Here is a 20245-nt window from a genome sequence, read left to right as displayed (position 1 = left end):
GGCTGCAGTGAAGTCACAGGAACAGCAGCAATTCCACATCAGTCCTGGCTGCCTCTGCAGCTCCCTAAGGAATGGAGGCAATGCTGGGGGTTTGGGGCTTGCTCAGCTGTCCCTGCACCACCCACACCGTTCAGGTTTGGGGACACTTGGGGACACCCACTGTGGCTCCAGTGGAAGCTTCAAGGCACACATTGAAGCTGTAGCCAGAGCTGGCTGAAAGAGATGAGGATGTAAATCAGTTTCATTCTGAGTGCAGAGGAGCAGCCACGCTGCAGACAAACCCTTTATGCTGCCTGCCTGCATTGCTGACACCGTGCTTGCAGTTTTGGGCACAGCATTCCAGTTGGGACTTGCAGCAGGTAGGAGAGTTTCATCCCTGCTGAGCAGCTCCAGCCCAAGCACTATTTATAGAAGCTGCTCCTCTGCCAGCCTGCCCAACCAGCTGGGTGTGAGTGACAGAGCTCCTGGGGCTCAGCTGCCCCTTCCTGCCCTGCCTGGGCTTCTGAGAACACTGACATGGCCACAGGCTTTGGATCAACCACTCAGGGGAACTGGACCAAGCCCTGGCTAAGCTGAAATTCAAACCCTTGCTGAGCTACCTTTTCCCATCCTTTCAGGAATGTGCAAACTTCCCAGTCCTCCAGCAGACAGACCATGCAAGCAACACTAAAAAATGTCAGACCACACATGTCATAAAACATCCAGAAATGTTTAATGCAAGAAGGTTGGTGTTCAATGGCACTCATAAATAAGAGACTTTGTTCAATACTTTACAGCTAAAGCTCTGTTACACTCCCCTAGCAGGAACTTGTGAGGAAGAGGCAGCTGCAGGGGATAATTTCAGTTGTATCAGACTTGAATTACCACACTGCATCAGAGAGGGTGAAGTGAGAATAATTCCACACTCAGGCTTCAGGGTAGCTCTCAGCCCTGGGCTGAGGCAGGGTGCTTTGCTCCATTGATACTCCCTAGTTTTGTTTCCTCTTACTCTATTGCTAAATTTCTGTAGTGAAAGAGCTGGGAGGAGCAGGACCAGGAATGCAAGGACAGTTTATTTATCCAGTTACCTGCCCCAGGAAGGGGGGCTCGTCCCCACCCCTGCAGTCCTCACTCCTGGGACATCTCACTCTGTCCCCAAGTGCTTTGCCTGCCAACAGCTCTGACAGTGCTTCCTTTGTCACAACGGCCCCAGAATCAATGGTGAGCTGTTCCTGAAATACCAGAATTTGCTGAATGCATTCAAAAGAAGCAGGGATAGTCCAAAGTGAAGAACAGAAGAGTCCCACTGCTGAAAACCTGCATGCTAACCAGTCCTACAAGTGGGAGCAGAGTCCAACCTGATTCAGTAGCAGCTCAGTCCCCTGGGCAGTCCCTGAATGGCATTCTTGAATGAAGAGTGGCTATTGTATAAAGCTGACTTCTATTTTCACACTTCTAATAGTAAATTAAAGCAATTATGTCTGCTAGAAATGAGACACTCCGTGGTGTCTAAGACCATAATTCACCTACACGTGAATTGTGTGTCTGGGTGAAGTAGTAAACGTGACATTTAAAGCAGGTACCAACATTGGAGTGTCACATTTTTCTCTAAAAAACAAAAAAAACCAACTTGTGCTGGGCAGATTGCAATTTGGAAGAATTCTTGAGGTGGAACACTGCACACGTACCCCCCCCCCCCCGCCCTCCCCACTTCTGGGCAAAGTCAGTATCAAAAGCTGAAATTGCCCACCCAGCCTTAAAATTGTTTCTGAGAGCTCATTTGCAAATATAGCTTATTATTTTGGAAAAAAAAAAAGTATCAGGAAGAAAAACCCATTAAGTTGCAACATTATCAAAGAGACTTCTTTGTCTGCTTTCAAGTTAAACTGGTGAAACTTCATCCAGTACCAAAACACGACCCTGGAGCCCCTCCAGGAGGAGCACGGATTTACTTCTACAGATGAATAAGAATGCTCAAGATGCTCCTTGCATGGAGAAAATTCCATGTTTTGAGGCAGGTGGTATTCCACATGACACTTGGCACACTTAAATGTCCTTATAGTTACTCCACAGTCACTTCTCTCCATAAATATTTTTTTAAAACCAACACCCAGATATTAAAAGCCTATTTCAATATTGGCTGGGGTGAGCAATGGAAATCTTCTAAGTCACTATGACTTGCTGGCATAAAAATGCCCTTTGAAATAGCTATTAGACTGATTATTGTATTTGCATTTTCATTTTATTCACAGCAAAGTGAAGTTCAGAATACTTTAAAGCTGCTGCAATATCTGAAAGGGCTGTTAAATTCTTAGGTAAAGCTGGAAATAACACAAAACACAGATTGTCAATGACATGAATATGACATGACTCGAATATCAAGATAACTTTTGAGAATTCCACAGTGAAGGAAAATGTATCCCTGATTTTGAGCTGAACTGTAAAGCAAGATCTGCTTGCAGGCCACATCCAGATGTGTGCCAGGCAGGGTAAGCTGGAGTGGAACCAGTGGCATTTATAGCATTGAAAAGAGAAAAGTGCTTTCCATGAAAACAGACTCATGTCTCAAAGTGCTTTCAGTTTATCAGTGACAAGAAATAATTCTCTACAAGTTTTTACAGTTATCTTACAGTGATTTTCAGCAGGTTTACCTAGGAGGAAGAGTCTCTGTTTCTAGTTTCAGGACGTTGGCTATTCACAACTCAGGTCAGCTGTGGTGAGACCCCACTGCTCACTCTGGAACCCTCTTTAAGGCTTCTCACAGCTCCCAGCCCTGCCCAGGCACCAGCAGCTGCTCGGAGGCAGCAGTGGGGAGCAGGGCAGGGCTGCACCTGCAGCACCCGGACCAGCACTGAGGCAAACAGAGGGAGCCAGCTCCCGTCAGGGTCCCTGCAGACAGCCCACCAGCACAAACAGGCACACTGACACGGAGCTTCTCAGTCCCAGATCAGTGGAACAGCTCAGAAGGACACTTTGTGGGGCACAGGGGTGTGAATGGCAGGAGAGCCCTCGGGGAGAGCACCAGCAGCAAGGCTGGGCGAGTCGCTGGCACCCACCAGCCCAAGGAAAAGGATTGCTCCGTGTCCTACACCTCCAAAGTGCTTCACATCCTTCCAGCCAGGCCTCACAGCCTCCTTCCACGAGGAATAATTACCAACAGAAACATTTACAGTGACCAGAAGGCACAGCAAAGCAGGGCCCCTGCTCCCAAAGCTGCTCCTGGAGAAGGGGTCAGAGCCCAGCTCGGCAGGGCAGGCACTGACTGCTCAGAGCTGGGTTTAAGGCAGAACTGGTTTGCTCCAAACTCTTAAGGACAGAACGGGTCAGGATCAAGGCATCCTAAACTCTCCTCCTATCCCACTGGCCTCACATTCTTATTTCAATCCCTGACATTTAGCTATACACTGCTTTACTTCCATTCTGCTCATCTCTCAGTTGGTTTCTCCCTGCTCCCAAACATGCTGCAGTTAAACCAATTAAAAAACAAACCGAAATCAACCTTTCCAGTGGTGATGCTCTTTAAAGAGAGCTGAGGATGCTCCTTGGCTTTCCTAGACAGCCTTTCAGGCTGCAATCCTGAAAATAACCCGGGAGGGAAAGCAGGAAAAAGGGGAACCACGTTTGCTCACGTGACAGGGCAGCGGCCTGCCCTCCGCAGTAACTAATCTCCATGGCAGTCTTTGAGAAAAGTCCAGTCTCGGGCTCATTCCCCATCAGCAGTTCCAAGCCAGTGCATTTCCAGGCTGGGTTGGGACCGTCCCTGGTGCCCGTAGAGGAGGAGGGGACCGACCCAGGCACCTTCTCGCCCCTCCCAGCCGGCCGCCAGTGGGGCGGCCCTGAGCTCGGCCTACCGGTGGCTCTGGTAGGCGTAGGAGATGGGCTGGCGTGTGCCAGGCCGGACCGTGAAGGTGTTGGAGGGTCCCCTGTAGTGCGGGGTGCCATGGGCAGGCCTGCAGGGAGAACAGAGGGACAGTCACCCAAAGCAAGCCCAGGCAAGCCTTGGCGTTGGGTCAGCACCACAGGGATGCGTTTCACTGCTTCCTGTCTCCCCTCAGTGAGGCGGGGACGGGAGGGACGTGGGCATGGGGTCACAGCTGGCACCAGGGAGGAGCCATGGGCTGTCACTGCCCTCAGAATGGGGCAGCAGCACGAGCCAAGGAGCAGCGACTTCCCTGGAGCCCCAGTGCTGCTCTGGGACCATTCCAAGGGACACCGAGGACAGGGAGGGTGGGCTCAGGGAGCACGTGGGCTCAGGGGCACGTACCTGTTGGCTGTCAGCACGCTGGCGGGCGAGAAGTCCCCGTTCTGGCCCTTGTACTTGGCCTCAGCCCCGGGGCCGCCGTAGGCCGCGGCTTTCCCCGCAGCATCCATCGACGCCCGCCTGCCCTGGGTGCTCGAGGGGCCGTTCCTGTGGCCGGAGCCCGGGTGGCGAGACCCCTCCCCGGGCGTGGAGCTGAACCCCCCAGGGCCGTAGGAGGAGAGGGTGGAGGAGAGGGTGCCCGAGGCCCGGGGGGCTGCGGCCGCCCGGGGGTAGGAGCTGTCGGGCTCCGACATGTACAGGCGCTTCTTGATCAGCGGGCGCGGGTTGGGGCCGTGGCTGGGGAAGCTCCTGGAGCTGCTGTAATCCGGGTACTGCGGTGTGAAGTCACCGTTCCTCCAGCTCTTCTCCAAGGGTGGTGGAGCAGCTGGCTCTTGGTTGCCCCCGTAGCTGCGGCTGTAGCCAGCCCACCTGAAATAGCGCGGCTCTCCCAAGCCCCGGCCACTGTCAGGGACGCTGGGGCACTTGCGGTTCTCCTCCTGGCTCGGGAGGGGACCCTCGTTCACCTCGTTGCTGAATTCGGGGGGCGGGGGGATAATGCCGAAGTCCAGCGCCGTGTCCCCGTTCTCCTCCTCCCGGGGCGCTCCAGGCCGGGCCGGGCCGGGCTGGCTGGGCTGCCCCGCGTCCAGCAGGCCCCGGAGCAGGCTGGAGGCAGCAGCTCGCCGGGGCCCGGGGGGCTGCGCCTCGCCTGCCGCCCGCATGTCCCGGCCCTGCTCCGAGGAGCTGGAGAAGGAGGGGGGCTTGCTCCAGCCAGACCCCGGTGGACTGGCCGCAGACGGCCGAGGCACCACGGTGAAGGAGTAGGGCTTGGACTCATGGCGGAAGAAGCTGGTGGAGGAGGTGTCCGACGAGGCACTGCTGAGTCTCAGGGCTGGCTTTACCCTGAGCGCGGCCGCCCCATCCCCGGCCTGGCGGCCCCGCTGGGCACGCTGCCGGGCCGCCAGCAGCAGGGCCATGGGCGAGCCCCGCTCCACGCGCTCCCCCGTCACCGGGTGGATCAGCACCTCCTCCTGCCCTGCTCCCGAGCTGCCCGGGGGGCTCCTGCTCAAACTCCCAGGGCAGGAGGGCTCAGCGGAGCCCGGGGCAGAGGGCGGCTCGGCCGAGCTGGCCCCAGCCCGGTGCACTTTGTACTGGAAGATGGCCGAGCTGGGCTGTGGTGCTGGGCTCTGTGCAGGGGACACAGGGGCTGAGGGGGGGCTGGTAGCTGGGGGCTCCTCTGCCGGTCTCTGGGGTGGGTCTGGGGGACTCACACTGCTGCTGAGGGACCCAGGAGCAGGGCTCACATCCTCTGTGACCTTGCCAGCAGCAGGAGCAGGATGGTCCTCGTGGTCTGTCTCGTCCTTCTCCACAGCAGCCACCGGGGCTGGGAGCGGGCTGGGGACCGGCTTTGGCACCACTGAGTCACTCGTGTCAGGGGGGCTCTTCCTCACCTGTGGGGTGCTGATGCCATTTTCCACACCCTGCTTCTGGCTGCTGAGCCCTGAGGCAGGTTTCCCCTCTTTCTTCAGAGACAGCACAGCCTCCAGCTCGTTCCTGATCGTCATCACACTGCGGGGCTGTGTGTCAGGGTTGCTGTCCGGGGCGGTGACTGCAGTGCTGGGAGAGCCCTCACTGGTGCTGGGGGGACTGCTGGGTGCCTCTTTCTTCTCACTCTCCCCTCCCTTGGATAACCCTGTGTCCTTTCTGGCGAGCTGGGGCTCGCTGAGCCCTGGCTCACGGCTGCCAGCACGGCTGGGACCACTGTCCACAGGCTGGGGAGCAGCCGGCTTCTCCAGCGGCCTCTCCTCGCGGCGCGGGAAGCGCAGCAGGGCCGAGAGCTCATCCCGCAGCTTGTTCAGGTTGTTGGCATCCTTCCAGTCGTCCTCGCAGCTCGGGTAGTCCGGAGGGGGGAGATCCAGGTCGTTCGCAGTGAGAGGTTCAGATTTTGGAGGGGAGTCTCTCCCGGCTGTTTTCAGCTGGGGAATCCTCTCCCCCTCGGAGCCCGGCAGTGGGGAGCGGCGGCCAGTGGGATTCGCACCTTGGCTGAGCCCTGTGCCCGGCTTGGGGCTCAGTGGAGGGGGCACAGCCGGCTTCCCAAGGCCCTGTCTGAGCCCGGAGCTCCTCTGCTCGTCCTCTCCCGGCCGCGCCTTGCCCGCAGGTCTGATGGTGAAGCAGGGCGGCAGGGGCGGCCGGGCGTGAGGCTGCCTGGGCACGGGCTCCTGCCGGCCCTCCTGCACCGGGATGGACGAGGAGCGTGCCGGGGCTGGCGGTGGCACCTTGAACGACCTGGGGAAGGTGAGGTGGGGCTCGGCCTTGGGCTGCAGGCTCTCCTTGGGGCTGGGGGCCGCGGGCGCCCCGGGCTCGGCGGCGCAGAGCGGCCCCTCGGCATCAGCCTGCCTCGTGTTCAGCACCGTCTCGGATTTCCACTTGGACATGCCGGGGCCGAAGGAGTCCCGGGCGCCCGGCGGGGCTGGCGGGATGAAGTCTGGAGGAGCCGGAGTGCTGGGCGAGGACAGGGCAGAGGCGGGAGGCGGCGGCGCTGCCATGGCGGGAGGCGGTGGCACCATTTCGGGTGGCAGTGGTGGCGGCGGTGGCAGCATTTCGGGGGGTGGAGGGACCGGCGAGGCCAGAGGGGGTGACACGAGCACTGGAGGGGGTGGTGGGGGCACCGATGGAGGTGGGGGGATATCTTCATCCAGGTCATGCCCATCGAGGGCCTGCGGGCGCAGGTCCCCCACCGAGCTGTACATCCGAATATTGCCATTGAGCTGGGAGCCAGAGCCTGCAGGAGCAGAGAGCACAGCCATGTGAGCACCTCTCCATCAGAGCTGAGCCAGCCTGGCCCGTGCCAGTGGCCTGCCCAGCGAGCCAGCCCTTTGCCAGGCCGTCAAAATCCTCCTGAACTGCAACAGCCACTCTGCCTCACCCCTTAGGAATTATTTAATTTTCAATGACTTCAAAAAATAATTAATAACAGACTCTATTTTAGCATGAAAATACATGAGCAGACTGTCTGCTCCAGAGCTGGGTACACACACACATTTCCTGCCCTGAGGGCTCGGTGAGCACTCTGTGCTGGCCAGGACTCCACAGAGAACATCCCTTACCAAGAGCTGCCTTTTCCACAAAGTCTTCTGGCACCGACGGCGTTGGCACAGCCACCCCGTGGGATTCCTGGGCATTCTGCAGGAGTTGAGAAAACAGAGCCGTCAGTCTTACAGCCAGGGATCAGCACAAAGGGCTGACAAGCAGCTGGTAATTTGTCCACACAAGCCCTGATGGGATCCAGGGCAGTGTCTGTGATATGGAGGTCCCTGTGGAAGCTGCTGTTGACAGGGTTTGAGGGGATGAGTGGAGTCATCAAGGCTGCACAGGCCATGGAGGGCTGGAGAGGAATTCAGCTATTTCACATCCCCCTGGAGGAATTCACATCCCCCTCGGGGCTGCCCAGCTGCCAGCAGCAGCACCAGCCCCTCACCGTTGATGCAGCAGTGCACTGAGCAGCTCCCCTGGGTTCAGTGGGCACTTTGGTGGGTATTTCTCTGCAGCAAGCACTGCCACAGTCACAGGCAGACTTCCAGCTTTTTGGGAAACTGGCACCAGCATATCTGAGCACTCTGGGGAAGGCTGCTGCTTGTGAGGTTTGTGTTTTGCTCGCAGTTACCCCCTTCAGGCTCACGCTGAGAACTCGGCAGTGCCTTTAGCTGGTACAGGACCAGCAATTTGGCAGCCTACACACCCGGGAGGGCGCCTGCAGCCAGGGCACCGCGGTAATTGCAGCCACCCAGGTGAGCCATTGGGGCAGGTGACTCACCTGGAGCCTGCCGGGGCTCTGCCAGCAGCAAAAGCCTCTCCTGTCCCTGACTCACGGCCGGGGTGGCTCCGGGACACACCTGGGTACCCGGGACACACCTGGGCACCCGTGTGCAGGGCACAGCTGGGATGAGCAACTCGGCCGGGGGGTCTCACACCGGGTCTGGGGGCAGCTCGAGGCACAGCAATGTCAGAGAGACACAAAGCTCCGAGGGAGGAAGCATCCACGGAGGGACACACTGTCCCATTCCCAGGCTCCACGTCCATTCCTGCTCACCCCAGGCAGCTGTTTGCACTGCTAACAGCCTTTGACAAAGGAAATGTTATCCTGCCATCAGCCTGCGCCTCTCCCCCAGCCATTTCCTGCACACAAAAGCCTGGATAATGATTGAGCCCCGGCCCTTTGCCTTTCTCTGCCAGTTATCACCGTTTTTACATCAGATTGACTGGGATTCCAAAGTCTCCTGGATCAAAGGTCAGTTGGATTTGTCCATCCAGGCTCAGACAGCACATCACAGCCACACACTGCCCTGCCCGGGGAGCTCAGGAGCTGCTGGGGCAGAGCTGAGAAAACAGCAGCACCTGGGCTCCTGCGGAAGAGTCCTGGAATGCCCCAGATTTGGCCAAAATAATGGGAAAATGCACAAATTTCACTTGCTACATCCATCACCCTGCAGACGACCAAAGATCCCCTATAAGCACAAGGGAATGAGCCAGTCACAGGTGAGCCAGGAGTGAGGGAATTCCTATCCTGGGATTGCACAAAGGACCAGACAGCTCCGTGCTGATGGAGAAGCCAAAGGCTGCAAAGGATTTTGGACGTGTCATTTCAAACTGGGCAAGCCTGTTCCTCACCAAAACCTTCTGTGGCAGCTGCTCAGCATCTCTCCAAAACCACCCATCCCCACGTCATCAGCTGGCTTCTGAAATGGAAAGCATCCCCAGCACGCTGCCAGTCTGCAGAGATGGTTGGGAAGATTGCTGCCGGTGTTTGCTCGGGGTGTGGCCAGCCCAGAAAAGCTCCAGCTGATTCAGGGCCCTCTCTGGGTGCTGTGCCAGGAACCTGCATTTCCAGTTTGTGGTACCTGAATCAGATTGGTGCCTGCTGAGGATCCCGTGGGGGGGAAGCTTTCACTGCAACCACCAGGAATCGCTTTTCATCCCTGGAACAGAGTCAGCCCTCCCAGTGAAGGGAGCCTGCCTGTCCCCATGGTCCCCAGCTCTCAGGAGCCCACCCATTCAACGACTAAGGTTTGAGGCTGCCCCTTACAAAAGCCACCCAAAATACAACTGCTGAGCACCCTGGGGTCTCAGAGAGACCAAGAACTTCTCTGAATATGAGGAGCTGCCCCCAAACTCCTTGGTTTTGAGCTAGGGCAGTGTGGAGTTTGCTGCAGGAATTCATTCCCTGGGATACCTGCAGTGCTGGGGGGGGGGGGACCCCTCTCCTGCAGTCCCTGCTGGATCCCTGTGGGACAGCCCGGGCTGGGGGCAGGAAGCTGCTCCTGTGGGAAGAGCTGCCAGGTGCAGAGGCACAGGAGCTGCAGGGCAGGGCGTGAGCATCCTCCTGACTCACCGGGAGCTGCTCGGTGGGTGGGGGGAAAGGGTTAAGGCAGGAGCTGCAGAACAGCCCCGTGCAGGTGTGTACCTGGGGCAGGTATGTAGAGGCAGCAGAAGAGTCAGTGCGAATTATGATCAAATCAAATCATGATCAAACCTCACCAAAAGCGTGCAAACATCCAACACACACTGGTGCTTCAAAATGCTGCCTTTTCCTACCAGTTCCTTCAGTTAGAGCTGGTACTGGGAGGAGCAGCCCAGGTTTGTGAGGGGCCCTCGGAAGGCAAAAAGAGCCCCAGGGCCTGCTGTGCCTGTGTGGGCAGCAGCACCAGGGCTTGGGTGACAGCCCTGAGGATTGGGAATGGTTTTTCATACAGAGATTGAAAAGAATCTCCCCCAGCACAGCCACAGCATCACCTCATCCTCTGCTCAGCAGGACTCGGTGCAGCACTGCTGGCTCCAGGCACCCACCTGATCTGGGACAGATCCTGCCAGCACCAGGGAGGTAAATTGCACTGCAAGCCTGATCTATCATCCTCCGTGCTCAGCAATCAGTTTTTAATTGAAAATGCAGTCTGACAGTGCTCACACCTCTCCCCCAAAGCCTCCTCTGTGTCCCAGAGCAGCGTGAGCTGAGGTCACCCCAATCCCTCCTAGCCAGTCTCATCACACAGGGGTCCTGCTTTCATTTCTGCTCCCTCTCAGCAGGGGCTCAGAGCAGCAGCTCTGGGTCTGGGCACCGGTTCCAGCCCAGCAGGGACTGGGGCACTCACCAGGGGCAGGAAGGTCAGCAGGGGCCGCACCCTCGGCCGGGGTTTGAGCGTGGCTGTGCCCGGGTCTGTCACCGTCCCGAAGCGATTGTCACCATAATAGACCTCGATCACATCACCTGGGGGGAGAGCAGAGTGTGAGCAGCAGCACTGAGCTGGGCACTGCTGAAAACAACACAGACACCCTGGGAGTTCACAGAGAGCTGTGCAGAATTTGCTGCAGCAGCCCCAGGAGTGGGCAAAGCCCATCAGACCCTGAGGAAAAGCTGGGTGTCCTGGGGGTGAGTGGAAGATAGGAGAGGAAGGTCCCCTGTGTGCAGGACAGGCACTCACAGGCCTGTCACACACCTGCAGAGCTCAGAGAGCCTTCCCTGAGCTCTGCAGGATGAACTGGAGCAGCTCAGAAGGAACAGGAGGCAATCCTGGCTGGTCTGAGCAGCTGGAATCGAGGGCAGGCAGCAGCAGAGGAGCAGGGACAGCTCCTGCCCTGCCGAGCACTCAGTGGGCACAGCACTGACATCCCAGCCAGAGGGAATTCCAGGTGCTTCACAACCCTCCAGCCTGCTTTGGGTGACTGCCCTGCCTGGGGAGACAGCAGGGCAGGAAGTCACAGGGCCCTGCTGTGACAAGCAGGAGAAGCCGTCAGGAATTCCTGGTTCCCAGCCTTGTGCTTTCACCTTGAACCACGCCTCTTGGGCTGGTTTATTTCTGACAGTGAAGAAAGCTCATAAAATTAATTTAATTACGTTCTTTGTGTCTGATTAGCAGCATGAATTAACAAGCAGAAATACTGAAGCATGTAAACCCCACCTTGGCTGGAAGGAGATACACAAATAACTCGTAGCCAAAGAGACCGACATTAAAGAAAACCTGAGAGTTTGAGGAAGGAGGGGGAAACAACAAAATGGCTCTGATTGAAGGGAAAGCTGCAGGAGTGCTCCCAACAAGAGACCTCGATAGTGAGGAAGGGAGAGAAGAAGAAGGTTGGGCAGAAATCAGGAGGAAGCTCCCAGGGAAACAGCTTTACACCAAGTCTAGGAAAAAGAGGAGGGCAAATGCTCTGTGTGCATCCCACAGAAGGAACACCTGGAATGGAGAACCTGACCACACCAGGGGCTGGGCATGAGGCAGCACAGCCTCTGCTGAGGGACTGGAGGCAGATGGATTCCACACAACCTTCAAACACACCACAGAGCCCAGAAGCACGCCAGCTTCTCCTTTCTCCCACTCAGCACCCCCAGGTTACCCTGGGACACCCCCAGAGCATCTGCCCTGCTGTCACTGCCCCTCCAGGCAGTCACAGCTTCCCCTCCCTCACACCAAACCTCTCCCACTACAAGTGATTCTTTACACAAAGGACATTTTCTCCAGCTTTCAAATCACCACCCAGCTGTGCTTCAGCCAGCCTGGTCCTACCAAGCCTTTACCACCTCCCTGCCTGGCAGGGGCCCAGAAGCACTCAGGAGGAGCTGCTGCAGTCCCAGGGAGGACAGAGGTGTCAGCAAATTGCCTGGAAGTGTCCAAGGCCAAGTTGGATGGGGCTTGGAGCAGCCTGACCTAGTGGAAGGTGTCCCTGCCCATGAGAGGGAGCGGAATGAGATGAGTTTTAAGGTCCCTTTCCACTCAATCACGCTGTGATTCTCTGATGATTAATTCTGTGGGTGACCCCACATTCAGTGAGTAAGGAGCAGGAATTAAGGCCAAGGCAAGAGGAGAGTTTGGACTCAGACAGCCTGAGCAGCAACAGAGTAGTTCTGAGGCTTGAAAAGATGAGTTTTATATTTAACAGTCACTAGGTAAACCCAGTGAGAAACTGGATTAAAGATCACAAGGACTTTGATCCTAGATTACTAAGCATCGCTACCCTGAATGCTTTAATTAAAGGAAAATGAAGTGCTTGTAGTTGTGTTTTCTTTGCTAGATAAACAGGACTTGCCTGCTGGGAGCCCATCACCAGCAAGCCCTGAGCTCTGCCAGCTTCCTTTCCTGGAAGGAGGAATCAGGAAATGCACCCTTGGAAGCTGTGGGAAGCAGCTGGCTCAAAGCACTGGCCTTGCTTCGGCCACTTTTTGACATTCAGCCTGTCCTGGAGACATTTGTGTTTGCTCAGCCACGGGAAATTAAATAAACAATTTGCCACGCATGTAATGGAACTTCTTCCTCCCCGGGGGTTGCATCACCTGGAGGAGGTGCAGCAGGTTTGAGCCGGGGTACCCACAGCTCCCCGCAGGAGGAGGAGGAGGAGGTGCCAGCAGTCACTATATTCAGGAATCTCTGAGTCAGGGACATGCAAACCTCCACCCATTGCACATTGCCTAACTTGTGTTTACTTTGTATGAGAAACCAAGGTGGGGATCAGCAGGAGCAGGGGACTCCTCCAGGCACGGAGCCCTGCAGGAAATGTTCCAGAAACGGCCAGGGCTGAGGCAGGACCAGGGCTTGCAGTGTGTGGGTCTGGGTACAACACAGCTGGCCCCTGGGCTGCTGTCCCTTTGGGCTGCTGTGTCCCACTGCCACTGCACCCTCACCGAGCCCATTCCGGGCAGAAAGGCCAGGAGGATGCTAAGGAGCGATTCCCCAGCTGCTCCTCAGGCTCGGGTTTCAGGATTCCCGGCTCTTCCCCGGCAGTCCGACCCACACCTGAGCAGAAAGCTTTTGTACTGCCCCTGCAGAACCGCAGCCACGGAAATCAGGCTCCTAATAAGCAGACACAGCAACTTCTTTTCTTTTTTCTAATCCAAACCACATCAGAGAGAAGCTTGAATCCTCCTCAGATTTACGACAGTTAGAAATCAGCAATTTTCCTCCTAGGTTGCAGAGTTGCATGAAACTCCCTGTCACACTTTCATTTTATCTTGGTTTCAGCAGCTTGGCCTTTGGGGTGTAACCACCTCGCAGTTGCTTTCACAGACAATACTTCACCCTGCACAGCTCAGCAGGCGGCACTTCCATTTTTTTTAATCTTGGAAGAGTTTGTTGGGCTCTTACAGCCACCAAACTTCATCCACCAACTGCTATCTTCTATCTACCTGGCTCCATTACTATTAATTTGGCTCCCTCCTACATGAGCCTCCAGGGCACCGTATAGCAATTAAAACCACAAAGAAACACAAATAAATCCCGAGGAATATGCAACCCTCAGCTCCGTCCTCGCTCGCAGCCCTGCGAGAAACAGGTTTATGAGTAAATAACTCCGACCTGGGAAGGCGCAGATCAAACATGGCGTGGGAAAACGCGACGGGAAGCAACAAAGTGGATTTTCAGTCACTCATCAGCCTGTTTGAGCCGAGTTTAACTCGCCGGGAGCGGCAGCCGCCCAGCCGCGGTGCGGACCCCCAGCCCCGCTCGGGCACAGCTCCGGGACCGGCGCTGCCGCATCCCGGTGCCACCGAGCGCTCCCGGAGCTTCTCCGGCGGGCAGCAGCGGAGCCCCCGAGCCCACCTCCCCCTTCTGGCCCCGGGACCGCCCGGCCCAGCCCCACGGCCGGCGGGGGACACTGACCGGTGCCGCCCGCGCTGTCCGAGGTCACCTCCTGCGTGAAGATCCAGGGCGGGTTGGTGGCGAACAGGGACGCGGCGCTGGGGCTGGAGTGGCGCTTGCCGAAGAGGCGGCTGAAGGTGCCCTGCACCGAGTGCGGCTGGTGCTTCTTCATGCTGGCCGAGCCGAGCCGAGGCGAGCCCTGCCGGGCATCCCGCGGCACCGAGGGGACGGAGCCGAGAGCTCCGGAGGGGCGGGGACGGCCCCACCCCCGGGCCCGCCCTCCGCCAGGTGCCCCCGCTCCGAGAGCGCCGAGAGCCGGGGCACCGAGAGCCGGGGCTGCGAGGGCATCGGGGCTCCGAGAGCCGCTGCGGCCGGCGTGGACCGTCCCGGTTCGGCTGCGGGCCCCGCAGGGACACCCCGCAGCCCCGAGCCTGACCCCTCTGTCCGAGCGCTCCCTGAGCTCCGGAGAGCCGGGTCCGGTGCCCAGGCGCCCTGTGGGTGAGGAGCCTTTCCCCAGCCTCCCATTCCAAATCTCCCTGACTCAGCCGGGGCCGTTCCCTCGGCCCGAAGGCCCCAGGGCTCTGCCCTTCCTCTCCCTCCCGTGTTTCTCCGTCCTTCACCTTCTGCCGAGCCCCGGCTTCCCTGGCAAGGCCAGAAACACCCGGTGAGCCAGGGCTGCTCCGAGCCTCGGGGTGCTTTGGATGCAAAACCTTGAAGGCGATGGGATTGACCCTAAACCATTTCTACTTTTGGGTACACAAGCAAATTTCTAGCACTGGTAGCGATTTTTTGTGCCCTGCAAGTAAAAATTGAGAGTTAATGAGTAACATTGCCTACTAATAAACGTAGGGAATTCTGGAGAACTTTAAACCCAAAATAGTTGTCAAAACATTAACCATGAAACACAGCCTCCAACTTCAGGTTAAGATCTTCCACCTCTTTCTATCTCTACCAAGTTTTGGGAGTCAAAACCATACAGATTTCTTTTTTTCAGTGATAAACATCAATTAATCACTTTAAAATTATGCTTTTCTAGTGAAAAGCATCTTCTTTTTTTTTGCTTTAAAGAACAAATTAAAGCAACACATTAAATCTCCTGTGAAGAATGAAAAATGAGCACTGTTATGATATCCCAAAAGAGAAGTCCAATCGTGGCACAGATACAAGGCAGCACTTAAATAAAGTGAATTATGAATGGGAAACGGGGAAGGAAAAGGAGAATTAAAATGCTAAAATTCAATTCGGCGGCTGTGGCGGAGGAGCTCTAACACTTTAAGGGATGTCCCGGGGATTTCAGCGGGGCTGCGGCTCCGTGGCGCGGCTCGGGTGCCTCTCCCTGGCCGGGGCTGCTCCCGCTCCGCTCCGCAGGGGAGGCTCTGCTCCCTGTGCCAGCCCTGCAATTAGTGCGGCTGGCCTGACAGTTATCTTAAGTGCTGCCTGGGAGACGGAAACGCCGCTGCTGACAGACACACAGACACACAGACAGCCAGACAGCCGCCCTGGCACTCAGCAGGGACCGGCTGTAGCGGGCGGGGGGAGAAGGGATTGTCCTGCCTGCAGGGAAGAGAGGGATGGGATGGAAACTGGGAAACAGCAGCGCTGCAGCCAGATCCGGGTGGGAAACCGTGCTGGTGGGCTCCGGGCAGGGTCACAGGAGCACAGAAACACTGAAACACAGGCAAAAACTAAAACAGCTCACAACCAACAACAGCCATAATGCAGAATCATAACTGACTCTTCTGTGTTTTCTATGGAGGATAAAGCAGCAGAGGTTGTAATGAGCAACAGAATCTTCCACAAAATCAAGGGTGAACACTGTATCTTCTTTAGCCACAAACAGGAGTTTATCAGTGTTTCATCACAGCTGTTTTAGCCGGGGTAGTCTTATCTCTTAACAGAAAACAACGATATATCTTACAATGTAGAATAGTAATATTACACTGTCTTAGGTGGCAATGGAAAATGGAACCAGAAGTGTGCATTCTATCACCAGCTGTTCAAACCAGGTGGGGGAGTGCTCTTTATCTCTTCCACAGCCCATCCTCCCTCCAGGAGATCTCCTCTGTCCATGGCCACTGTGTGTCCCTGCATGGCTGATCAAATTCCACCATCCCATGGGGAGATGCTCCGCCCAGGGGAGGAGCCAAGCATTCCTACCTGGATACAATCTGAGATTTGGGAACATCACACCCAGCTTTTTCCCACTGCATTCCCAGAGGGAGAGCAGGCCCATCTCCAGCAGCCCTGGAGCTTCAGAGGAAAACTCCCCCTTTGTCCAGGATCCCTGCTCCAGCAGAACCACAGCTGGCACCGTGTGGAAATTCCCAGCTGGAATCTTCATTGAGAACCTCTCTGGTCACAGTGCCATTGCAAACACGCTGGCTGTGAATTCTGATGGTGTTCTGGTGTCAGGAGCTGGTAACGGTACCGTGCACCTCTGGGAGTGGAGAGCTGGGTACAATTTCAGAGAGTACATGCAGCTGTGCAGCCAGGTTCTTTGGGCAGGGAATCAGAAATCAGGAATATTTCCTTGTGTTTTTGACCAGTCAGAACGCAGATTGCTAACGGCTGAAGCTGATAAAACCATAAAAGTACACAAAGAGGATGATACTGCTACTGAAGAAACCCATCCTGTCAGCTGGAAACCAGAAATTATCAAGAGAAAGTGATTTTAGTGCACCAGCATACTAGTTCTGTAATTTTGTTTTGGCTTTCCTGAGAGCGTTCAGTCACATTTTGTTCTGCCTAGAACAGCAGAGCGAGAAGCCAGCAAAGTCTTTGCTATTTCAACATATAATAAATTTTATTTCTCTTTAGGAAAAAAAAAAAAAAAAAAAAAAAAAGGAACAGAGCTGCAGCGGCCAAGCCAATAAAATCCTGTGGAATGAGAGAGCCTGGGCTCGTGCACAAAGGTGTCCCACAAAATCTCATTACAGCCAGGAGACTTCAAAGGGGTGGGAGCAGCAGGGGTGACTCAGCCCCTGCTGCTGCTGGGGTGCTGCTGGGCACCCCCCGGGGCTGGGGGTGCCCCATCCCCACATCCCAGCCCTGCCACCCCCAGCACCGCTTCCGCCTCGCCCTGGGTGCCAGGCAGGAAAACATCCCCCTCACTGCAGGCAGGGCTCTGGAGGTGGATTCATTATCCCACAGAGCACAAGGTGCTGAGCAGTCCTGCCAGAGCTCCTGTGCACATTCCCATCTGGGTGTTCCGGATGAAAGATGTTTGGTTTTCACCTTCCACCTCCAGAGCTCCCCTCAGAAGGGCAGGGGAAGCTCAGGAGCAGCACGAGCAGCCGGCTGGGCACGGTGGCTTCTGTGAGGAGCAAACTCCAGAGACAAGGGAAGGTTGCCAAGCTGGGTGCCTGGGCTGTGTTCCTAAGGCAGGACCACTGTCACTCCTGCGTGATCGAGGCCACCCAGCAAAAGGGACTGCTGGGCTGGGCTGGGCACAAAGCTCAGGAAAGCACTGGGAAGATCTCCAGCAGATTTTATGGCATAGAGAGAGCCGTGTGAGCACTGCTGTGATGTAACACAGCGCAGTGTGAGGCTGCCTTTGATCCCAACACGGGTAAACACCCCAGAACAATCTGCTTTCACATCAGGGTGAGGAGCTGCACCCTCAGATGTGGATGGTTCCTGCTGCACTCGCAGGTGTCAGAGAGGTTTGTGCAGCAGGGGCAGGACCCGGGGGAGGAAGGGGTGAGAGGAGAACCCCCCCAGGTGTGCCTGCAGAACAGCAAACAGCTCCTGGGGACAGAGGAGCAGCTCGTGCCAGTGGGGCAGGGGGCCCGTGCTGCAGCTGGGGTGGCAGTGCCAGCAGTGTCCTGCAGAGCCTCAGCTGCACTGGCAGCTCCCAGGGCTGTAAATCCTTAAATCCTGTCCCCATGGCTGAGCCCCTGCACCCCTCTGCACCCCCTGTGACATCCAGCACCGCGGTGACACCCCGAGGTCACAATGGCCCCTGAGGTCACCATGGCCCTGACAGCCAGCCCTGCAGTGCTGGCTGCTGCCTCTGCCCCAGGCAGTGCCACATGCCAGGGCCTCCCTCCTGAGAACACCTCCCAGGTGGGTGTCCCAGGCTCACAGCTGGGCAGCAGGGACACTGTCCCACCGTGTCCCCTCCCTGTGGGCTGCAGGTCCTTGCCCGAGGGTGACGAGGTCACAGTGATGGCAGCAGGAGGCTTCATCCCATCCCTGCCGTGCAAATCCCACTGCTGTCAGCTGGCTGTGCCCCCACGGTGCTGAGAGCTCAGAGCAAACACACCTGGTGCTTGGGATGGCTCTGGGATGGCTCCAAGGATGATTCTGGGATGGTTCCAGGGATGGTTCCGGGATGGTTCCAGAGATGGCTCTGGGATGGTTTCAGGGATGGCTCAAGGATGGCTCTGGGATGGCTCCAGGGTGGGCAGCACTGGCAGCCAGGCTCTGGCAGCTGCCCAGGGAGCTCCTCCCCAGGGAGGTTTTCCTCTGAGCCCTTCCTCCTTCCCTGATTCCCCTAGGACCCACCTGGGGGATTTGCTGTGATGGACACCAGGCAGTTTGGGAGGGATTAGGGATCTCTCTACGTAGGAACTGGTGCAATAGGATTAGTGGGACTCTTCATTCAGGCACGGAGCCATAAATAGCACCTGGACCTTAAGCTGGTGCTTCCCCTCCCAGGCAGGGACCATGCAAGCAGGTGCATCCACCCAGGCAGGGAGGAGCTTCTGAGCTCCTGCAGAGCTCCTGCAGAGCTCCAGGTGCCCCAGAGGAGGAGCAGGAACTGTGGGGCAGCCCCAGGGCAGGAGCAGAGCCAGAGCTCAGCACTGCCCAGCACTGAGTGACTGCAGGACCTGGCCAGCCCTGCTCATCCTGAAGGCAGCTGCATGACTTAGCAATGGGGCTGCCAAGGCAGCTCCAGCCTCCCCTCCACGCCCCAAATACATGACTCGAGTGCTCCTGCTGGGTGGGTGCACAGGCACCAGCACAGTCCTGTGTGTACTTGTCTCCTCCTCCTGCAAACGGGCAGGAGCTGCCAGCACACACCTGTGTGAAAACAGCACAGAAACAACCCAAGTCCAGAAACGAGGTGCACAAACCTCACTGATATGGCTGTGGTGGTATAAAATCTGCTTTTCAGGAGTCAAAATCCCATTATTTTATCCCCTGAGGAAAATGGACTCATGTTTCCTTGCGGCAGCAGCTGCTGGAATGACTGCAGTGTGCTGAGGTCCTTCCAGGCATCTGCCCTGGAGAAATGAGGGACCAAAAGAGGTGGTGAACCTGCAGGGATCTGGTGATTCCCCTCAAAGGCTCTAAGGAGATTTCTGAACAATTTGCAGGCATTCCCTTCTTAATAGATTTAGGGGAACAGAAATAGCACCAAGCACGTCACGGAAAGTAGGAAACCTCTTTACAAGGTTAAAAATAAGCAAACAGCAAAGCATTGATTTAGGACAGGCAGGAGCAGAGTGGCTAATTGCTGAGGGAAGAGCCAGTTTCCATGTGCACAGAGGTGTCGTCAATGAAAACAAGATAACTGAGTCATGCTTAGGTAACAGCAGCAGAAACGTCTCTGCAGCCAGCACAGCCCTGCAGCAGCCGTGGGTCACAGCTCACCCTGCGTGTCCTGGGGCTCACACCCTGCCCTCCTCTGCAAAGGGCTCTTGCAAGGCTCAGGGCCCTTTCCCTGCTCCTTGTGCCCTGTGTGGGCAGGCATCCCTCACATTTCTGGGGGAAAACCCACGTGGAGATGGACTGCGAGCAGTGCCCGGAGCAGGAGGGGGCTCAGGGAGCTGGAGGGCCCCGCAGAGGCACCCAGAGCTGCTGCCCCAAAGGAGAGTGGCAGGTTCTGCCATCACTGCTACGTCCTCCTGGGTCAGATTGTGCTGAGCCCTTTTTGAGGTTTGCCATGGCTGCGGCTGCTGACATCACCAGGAGCGTGTGCTGCTGGCATTTATCACTGCTGTAACTGAGAGTCAAGAGAGAATCGAGTCCTTTGTGTCTCATCATTCCTATTCTCTCAGCATTTCTTTAAAGTCACTTCCATATTTCCAGAGCATCATTTGAGTTTAAAGCCCTTTCTCTTTAAGCTCAGATTTTTGGATGTGCAAACCCCCCAGCACTCACACTGCCTGAGTGCCCTTGCAGGAGCTGCCCAGGCTCTCCTGCTGGGGATGGTGAGGCTGGGGGCAATTGCCACCCATTTCTCTGGATCTTTTCCCTCCACAGGTGGTGAAAACACCAGAAGCAAAGACCAGGAGAGCCGAGGGAATGGAGGAGGCCAAGGCAGAGCCGGAGGTCACCCAGCCACCCCCCAGGCCAAGGAACCGGCCGCCTCCAGCCGCTCCCCTGGGCTCTCGCTTCG

At 56.7% G+C, this 20245-nt stretch overlaps 1 protein-coding gene across 1 annotated transcript; it reads right to left on the bottom strand.

Moving 5' to 3' along the window:
- Positions 1 to 693: 693 nt before the first annotated feature.
- C26H6orf132 (chromosome 26 C6orf132 homolog) lies at positions 694 to 14148 on the bottom strand. The gene is made up of 5 exons (XM_050984978.1): positions 13921 to 14148; positions 10423 to 10538; positions 7384 to 7459; positions 4244 to 7058; positions 694 to 3929 (listed from the first exon to the last, which is right to left on the bottom strand). The coding sequence occupies exons 1-5, from the start codon at positions 14069 to 14071 to the stop codon at positions 3827 to 3829; spliced, it is 3261 nt and encodes a 1086-aa protein (XP_050840935.1). The 5' UTR covers positions 14072 to 14148; the 3' UTR covers positions 694 to 3826.
- Positions 14149 to 20245: the final 6097 nt, after the last annotated feature.

This window comes from Serinus canaria, chromosome 26 (assembly GCF_022539315.1).
Source record: "Serinus canaria isolate serCan28SL12 chromosome 26, serCan2020, whole genome shotgun sequence".
Taxonomy (NCBI): Eukaryota; Metazoa; Chordata; class Aves; order Passeriformes; family Fringillidae; genus Serinus; species Serinus canaria.
This window is presented reverse-complemented; position numbering and strand designations above follow the sequence as displayed.

Coding starts and splice junctions, on each gene's coding strand:
- C26H6orf132 (XM_050984978.1), bottom strand. CDS start 14,071: ATGAAGAAGCACCAGCCGCACTCGGTGCAGGGCACCTTCAGCCGCCTC. Junction 7,460..10,422: donor TGCTGACCTTCCTGCCCCTG/GTGAGTGCCCCA, acceptor CAACTCCTGCAG/AATGCCCAGGAATCCCACGG. Junction 3,930..4,243: donor AGCGTGCTGACAGCCAACAG/GTACGTGCCCCT, acceptor TTCTCCCTGCAG/GCCTGCCCATGGCACCCCGC.